The 7308-nt window shown below is 55.6% G+C and overlaps 1 protein-coding gene across 1 annotated transcript in view; it reads right to left on the reverse strand.

Annotated features, from left to right (window-relative positions):
* Positions 1 to 217: 217 nt before the first annotated feature.
* Positions 218 to 7308, reverse strand: part of MGAT5B (alpha-1,6-mannosylglycoprotein 6-beta-N-acetylglucosaminyltransferase B) — a 42629-nt gene continuing 35538 nt past the window's right edge. The window contains exons 13-15 of the mRNA XM_057378964.1: positions 2560 to 2634; positions 1865 to 2139; positions 218 to 820 (exon numbers count right to left, since the gene is read on the reverse strand). Coding sequence (XP_057234947.1) covers positions 622 to 820; positions 1865 to 2139; positions 2560 to 2634 — 549 coding nt within the window. The 3' untranslated portion in view covers positions 218 to 621. The remainder of the gene's footprint in view (positions 821 to 1864; positions 2140 to 2559; positions 2635 to 7308) is intronic.

Below are 7308 nucleotides of genomic sequence, written 5' to 3' on the forward strand. Positions count from 1 at the left end.
GCCCTGCCCAGGACCCTTTCCCAGCTCCATCCCACCCTTCCCTTTCCCTTCTCAGGCTGTCCAGCCCACACCAGCTCCTCCTGGGGGTGCTGGGAGTGCAGTCCCCTCTCCTTTGTCCTCCCCAGCTCCACATCCACACAGGGATCATCCACAGCATCACCCCCGTCCCCCCCAAATGCAGCTCTCCCAAGAACTCCCACAGCAGGGCTGGGTGTGGATTCCCCTTTAATTTACCACTTGTCAGGGGGAGGGTTAAAAAAAAAATAAATCAATAAATAAAACAACTTAGGATGCTCRAAGAAGATGAAAACCCTGAAACTGCAGTCTGCTGGTGGCTTGTCCCATTGCCAGGGGAGGGGCAGGGTGTCCCCAGCCCCCCTCTCCCCACCACCCCGTCCCAGCGCCACCAGGTCCAGGAGGGTTCGGATGCGGTCGGACGATGCTCCTCGGGAAGGAAATGACTCCAAAGTTCAGGCTGTGGTCACTCAGTGTCGGCTGGTGGACAAAACAACCCCCAGAGCCCGCCAGCCCCGGCTCAGCCGCCGGGAGGGACTGTCCYGGCACAGTTCTGAGCAAACGCCGCTCGCTGCCCGTGTCACGGACGCGCTGGGGCCACCCTTGTCACAAGCAGTCCCTGCACAGGGCCACCTGTCCCCGGCGGAAATCGCGGCAGGGACAGAGGCGCCGGTACTTGGTGTTGGAGCCGGCACAGCTGAAGAGCAGTGGCTCCTTCTGGAGGTAGCACTCGTGGACGTTCTCGGCCACCGCGGGGTACAGGTGGTTCATCTCGTACTCGGTGCTGTCGCAGGCGATGCTGAGCCTGGGGGCCAAGGCAAAGCTGGGTCAGCTCGGGTCAGGGGGGCCCTGAAGGGTTTTTTCCTTCCGTTTTTTGGGGGAGGTTCCTTGGCTGAGGGTGGGGGCAGATCTCTGCTGATCTGTGCTTGCCAGCTCTTGGCTACACGCGAGTGCTGGTCACCAGCCCGACACACCACACCTGGCAACCCAACCCTGCAGCCCAGGGACACCCCAACCCACAGATGGCTCAGGAGCACCCTCAAAACCCTGCCCAAATATCAGGAGCTGGACTCATTGATCATTTTGGGTCCCTTCCAACTCTGGATGTTCACTGACTCTCTGACAGCCCCTTGCTGACCAACAGCTCTGTCCACTCTCCACAGACACCTCCCACTGCAGCTAACATTCATGGGATCAGGGAATGCCCATATGACCCCTGTTGGCTGGGATGAACMAAAAAACTGGGGTGAGCATCACCAAAATCCCCGAGGAGCAGCAGAAATGCCCAGTGTGGATTTTAACATCCCTCCCCTTCCCAGACAGAGCAGCAGTGCCAACATCACCCTCCCACCAACCCTTCTCAAGCAATGACTCCCTGAGCCAGCTCGTTTTGAGGTCTGGAGSAGGGAAAGTGCAGGGGGAAAGAGCRAAGCCCAGGCCCCAGCTCTAATTTATGGTATAAAAATGTCAGCAGGGCGCGCAGTGCCGTCTGACAGCGCCGGCAACGCTCGCATTTCAATTGCCCACGGAGCAGCACGCGGCCCGGTGRCAGATTTATACTCCATTAAAACTTCACCACTGGGTGCTCCAAATGYAGTTTTATAGAGAGAGAGGCATTAAAAGGGGAGAGGGCAGCGGGAGGTGGAGAGGAATGGGGTGGAAGAGGGTGAAGCGTGGCTGGGAACGCTGCTGTTTCCTTCTGAGGAGTGATGCTGTGCCCTGCCTGCACTGCCTCGGGCACGGAGGCTCAGCAGAGGGGTTTTGGCAGGGGGAACATGAGGAAATTGGGTGCTGGGGATTGGGGAAGCAAAGGGAACATCGTCTGGCCACCCCACACACCCCAACTCACTGGAGAAACACCTCCTCCTTGTTGAGGAAGCTGAAGAAGGTGGGCTCRCACACCAGCCCGTGCTGCCGGCACGTCTCGGTGCACGTGTGCTGCGGCTCCGACACCCACACCTGCAGAGAGGCCACCGGGGGCCACGTCTGGGGCACCCGCCCGGCGCTGGGYGACCACACCAGGTGGGTGGCGTTGGGGGACAGGGCCAGCGGGCTYGGGGAGCTTTGCATAGCAGGACTCTTGGTCTTGGGAGATGGAGGAGGAGATGGCGTGGTGCAGAAATCCTGCAGGGGCAGAAGAGAAAGGGTCGGTGCRCTGAGATGTTAACAGTGGGGAAGGGAGGCTGCTGGGGGCACAGGGGGACACTTGGGATGATGACTTTGCTTGTCAGGTTGAGGTTCCCTGCATGCAGAGATGGCATCTCCTGCTGGGGGGATTAATCTCTTCCTCTCCAATCTCTTCTTTCCCCCAGTGCTACCTCGTTCCTGCAGCAGAGGGGCCTTGACCCAGCCCCAGCACCCCCAGGRCTCCTCCACCAACCCCCAGCACCTTTGGCTGATGACAAACCTCCCCCAGCCCCTCTCTGCAATCAGGCTCAGGCTGCACAATGCCTGTGGGAGAACAGGGCTGTCCCCAGGGAGAAAAGGGAAGGCTGGCAGGAGGACAGAGATGGCTCCCCAGAGAGGACAGGGATTCTCCCCAACCTGGTGCTGAATGTAGGCGTGGATCCGCTCCAGCATCCCCTCGGAGGTGTACTCGTAAGGCAGGTAAGGGTCCACCTGTGGGGGGCAAGAGCAGAGCACAGGCAGCAGGTGGGGACAGCCTTGCCCTGCCCCTGACACAGCAGTGCCTTGGGCACCCACCAAAGCCTATGGTCCACCAAAAACACCAGGGAAGAGTYCTAGGGCTGGAAAAACCTCACAAGCCGTGAAGTGATAGAGAGAGGAGTGCTTTGGGTTCAACCTGCTGGTGAAAATGCAGTCACCCTGTTCCACTTCTGTCTTCTTTTTTTTCCACTTTCAGTAAGTTATAAAATCAAATCACTTTTCATGCAAGAGGTCACTTCAAACTAAAGTATGAGCTGTTCCAGCCTGAGAAACATTCTGCAGCTGTGGGCAATGGAGGAGCAATTTTAAAATACAGGGGAGGAGGTAGAGCAGGAAAAGATGCCAAGCTAATCCAGAGCAGGAGCATCCTGGTGCTGCCCCGGGTGTGGTCTGGCACCCTCTGTTCCCCTGACCCCAAAGGGGGCTCAAAAGGAAGGTCCAGGCCTGGCTGCCCTGGTGCTCAGTCCCACAAAAGCGGYCTGGGACTGGCTGGGACAATACAGGGAAAACATCTCCCTTTTCCCAGTGCCGTGTCATTGAGGGTTTGCTGCCCAGCACAGGCAGCTGTGAGGGGTGGCAGCYGTCACCTCTGCCAGCCCCAGGGGCTCAGTGGTCCCTGCTGGCACTGGGGTGGGGCAGGGAGGCAGGAGCTGGGTGAGCACTGGGATGGAGCCAACACTGGATGCCAGTGCTGCCACTGCCCCTCCACATCCACAACTGCTCAGAGTCACCAGTGCTCAAACCATGGAATATTGTCACTGTGGGCTACAAAACGCTTCTGGTCTCCAGGAGACTCTGCCTGCCCTCACTTCACGACATCTCCCTGTTCTGGGAGTCACCCTCAGGTCCTGGCATGGCAAAGCCCCTCCTCTGCACTGGGGCTCAGCAGTGACACCAAATGAGCTTGTGCCTGGCACTGCAGTGGCACAGGTTCCAGGGCAGGCAGGAGCAGGCAGGAATGGCAGGGATGGCAGGGATGGCAGGGATGGCAGAGAGCATGGACAGGCAGGAACAGGCAGGAATGGCAGAACAGGCACGAATAGTAGGGATGGCAGGAACAGCCAGGGACGGAGGAATGGCAGGAACAGACAGGGGTGGCAGGGACAGGCAGGAATGGCAGGGAGAGGCAGGAATGGCAAGAATGGCAGGGATGGCAGGAACAGCAGGGACAGGCAGGAATGGCAGGGATGGCAGGAAAAGGTAGGAATGGCAGGGACAGGCAGAGACAGGCAGGGATAGCAGGAGCAGACAGGGATGGCAGGAAAGGCAGAACAGGCAGGAATGGCAGGAATGGTAGGAACAGGCAAGGACAGGCAGGAATGGCAGGGATGGCAGGGATGGCAGGGATGGCAGGGACAGGTAGGAATGGCAGGAGCAGGCAGGAGTGGCAGGAATAGGCAGGGACAGGCAGAGAGCATGGACAGGCAGGAATAGCAGGAATGGCAGAACAGGCAGGAATAGTAGGGATGGCAGGAACAGGCAGGGACAGAGGAATGGCAGGAACAGACAGGGATGGCAGAACAGACAGGGATGGCAGGGACAGGCAGGAATGGCAGGAACAGGCAGCCAGGCTCCCTGCCCTCAGCAGGACCAGTGAGTGACCACTGCCCCCCAGGCCTGTAGTGATTTTCCCCATGGGAAGAGCACTGTCACAAAGGCTGTGTCTGATGCCACTCTTCCCTCTGGAACAAATTAATTTTTAAGGAACTTTCTGCCCTGGGAAGATGTATTTTTTCACACTCCCTTATTTTTCCAGAGAGGTGTTTTCCAGCTCTACATGAGGTGCAGGAGGTTGGTGCATGGAAGGAGCCAGTCCTGGGACCCCCTTTCCCTGTGTATCCCTGCAGAGCTTTATTCAAAACGATTATAAGCAAACCCACCCAAAGATAATTAATCCAGAAAACACTGCTGCTTCTATTTTCTGAGCTCTGCACCTCCAAAATAGCAATTTCCTTTTGAAGTACCCGTCAAACCAAAGCTCAAAGGCTCAGTCTGCTGAGAACCCTCTAAGCGTCTCCYTGCCATAAATATCCCACCTGAGATCTCAGGCAGGCTGGAAATCACAGCTGCTGTGTCTAATTACAGATGTGCACGCTAATCAGGGCTGACACGGTGACGGGCACCAATCCTGCCTCCCAATCCCTCCAGGGCTCTCAGTTAACTGGGGCAGAGTCCCCGCAAAGCAAAACCGCCCATGTGGGTCACACAGAGCCAGGCTGGGGGCTGGGGCTGCCTGGCACAGGTTTGGGGGAGAGAAATCACCCCCTGCTCAGTGTCACCTTCACCCCCTGCTCAGTGTCACCTTCACCCCCTGCTCTGTGTCACCTTCACCCCTGCTCAGTGTCACCTTCACCCCCTGCTCAGTGTCACCTTCACCCCCTGCTCTGTGTCACCTTCACTCCCTGCTCAGTGTCACTTCTGTTCTGTCTCACCTCACTGCTGCCTCCACGGGGGGCTTTTGCCAGGACCCTGTTTTGCCAGGAATAGTGAACACGTAATTCCAGGAAACAGCCCAAAATTCCTCCAAAACGCTGCTGTGGTACCCAGAGGGTGCAGCACCTCACACAAAACCTCCTCCAGGTGCAATCACACATCTCCACGGGCTCCCAGGGGCTTTGTGGGGTCTTTGGGCATCAGGGGTGGGCTGGACCCCAGGGCAGCCCCTGCTCCCCCAGCCCCTCTCCCTTCAGGGAGTCCCCCAAAAGTTCTCCCTTCCCCTTGCTCCTCTCTCCAGGTCTCGTTAGGATTCAGCTTGTGTGCCCAGGATTGAGAAAATGCCAATTTCAAGAAGATAATTGTTTAATTAAAATCTGACAGGCTCGGCCTCTTCTTGACAGCCACGTGGTTAATGGTGCTCCTCACATCAGGAGCTCAGGATGTCCCCAGAGGCCTGGGAGGGAGGAGGAGGAGGAGGAGGAGAGGGGTTCTGAGGTGGGCACCACTGCATGCCTCTGCAGAATGGTGCCTGGGATGCCACGGGAGGGAATAGAGGGGTTGGCAAAGATGGGTTTTGCCATTCTTTCCCCAGGTGGGAACACAGAGCCAGAGCTCCCCAGCCCCAGTGATCTCCACCAGCCACCTGGTGTTCCATGGGAATGTCACCACAAGAACCCTGGGTTTACAGTCTCCAGCTGGAAGGGAGTACTAAGCCTCCTTCTTCATTCAAAATGAAAAGAAAGCAGGGGGGAAAAAAACCTGAATGTCATCAGACAAATAAGTAGAAAAATAATGCAATTCTGTGCTGGCACGTAACAGCAGGCTGGAACATTTTAACCAGCTATTTTCACTGCAATGTTTAATGTGCYGCTCTTTCAGGCAGAGTCTGAAATGTATAATTTTCCATTATAGTCCTGTATGTTTGACTTTAATATAATGAAGCCTTCTCCCTTCACTACACCAGAATATTGGGTCCATTAAATTGCTCGTGTGAGGACTGGTTTTGACAATGGGAAGGGGAAGCTGAAGGCCCAGAAAATGGTGGTGTTTGCAAAGCTCTCTCCTTCTCTGGCCCCTGGATAACAGATAGAATCCATCACTGGGACGAGCYTCCAGCATCACCTTTCCCAGGGGGGAAGGTCTCAATTGTCTCTTTGCCCCCTGTCCCTGTGCTGGGATTTGGGGTACAGGGGTTTGGTGCTTCTCTGTTTTCAATTTTCCTTATAAATAGGTCAGGGATGCAAACAATCAGGAAAACCCAGAGTGCTCCATGTGAGATGAATGGCAGAGCCTGCCAAAATCCTCCCCCAGCAGCTGGAGGGTGACCTGGAACTGGTGCCACCTCTGAAAGGACGGGAGAGGGGAGCACGAGGGCTGTTCTGGGGGGAAAAAAGCACAGATTGCAAACCCAAGCCACGTCCYAGGCGTGATTCAGCTCTGCCTCCAGAAGGGAGAAGTTTCTTGCAGGCAGAACTAGGTTGGGAGGGACGCCGGCTGMATCCCAACTGCTCTGCTCACACAAAGCCAGCAATCCTGTGCTCGGGAAGCGCTGCCAGCCCAGCAGGAGCTGTGGGATGGCACATCCTGCCCCGAGCTGCAGCCCTGGGTGCCAGCAGGAGAAAACTGGGGTGCTGCAGTGACACTGAAATATTGCTGAGAGTCAGCAGATCCCCCCAGACCAAAGCAGGGCGAGCTTATGGTCAGCTTGAGCACATCAGAATTGCTGCCAGGTTCGTGGATCAGTTCCCAAATCCCAGACAGGCTCCCAGCATCCTCATTCTCTATTCCTGGTCCCCACCACACCTGAGAGCAGAGCCACAGCTTTCCCACAGCATCCCAAATCCCCCAAAATGTCTTACTGACTTCTGGCCTAGAAGATGCAAAATAACTGTGGAATATGTGATTTGTCCTACAACAACAAAAAAAATCCCTAAATAAACTCAATTTCAGGTCAGTTCTCATTTTCCAATGTTTTCACTCATCAAGGAGGGGGGAAAACATTGTGTTTCAGGTTCAATCTGTCTGAGTTGGTGAAGCAAAGGGAAATGCATCATTTCAGATCCAGMATTCCTTTCAATAAATTGGCAGGGTATTTCCAAACAAAGGCAGGCAGATGGGAAACAAAACCATAGTATTTCATTCCAGTAATTTTGAAATGAAATGTTTTGACAGATAAAAAAAAAAATAAAT

This window comes from Malurus melanocephalus, unplaced genomic scaffold, assembly GCF_030028575.1.
Source record: "Malurus melanocephalus ecotype Western Australia unplaced genomic scaffold, MMel_1.1 scaffold_381, whole genome shotgun sequence".
Classification (NCBI taxonomy): Eukaryota; Metazoa; Chordata; class Aves; order Passeriformes; family Maluridae; genus Malurus; species Malurus melanocephalus.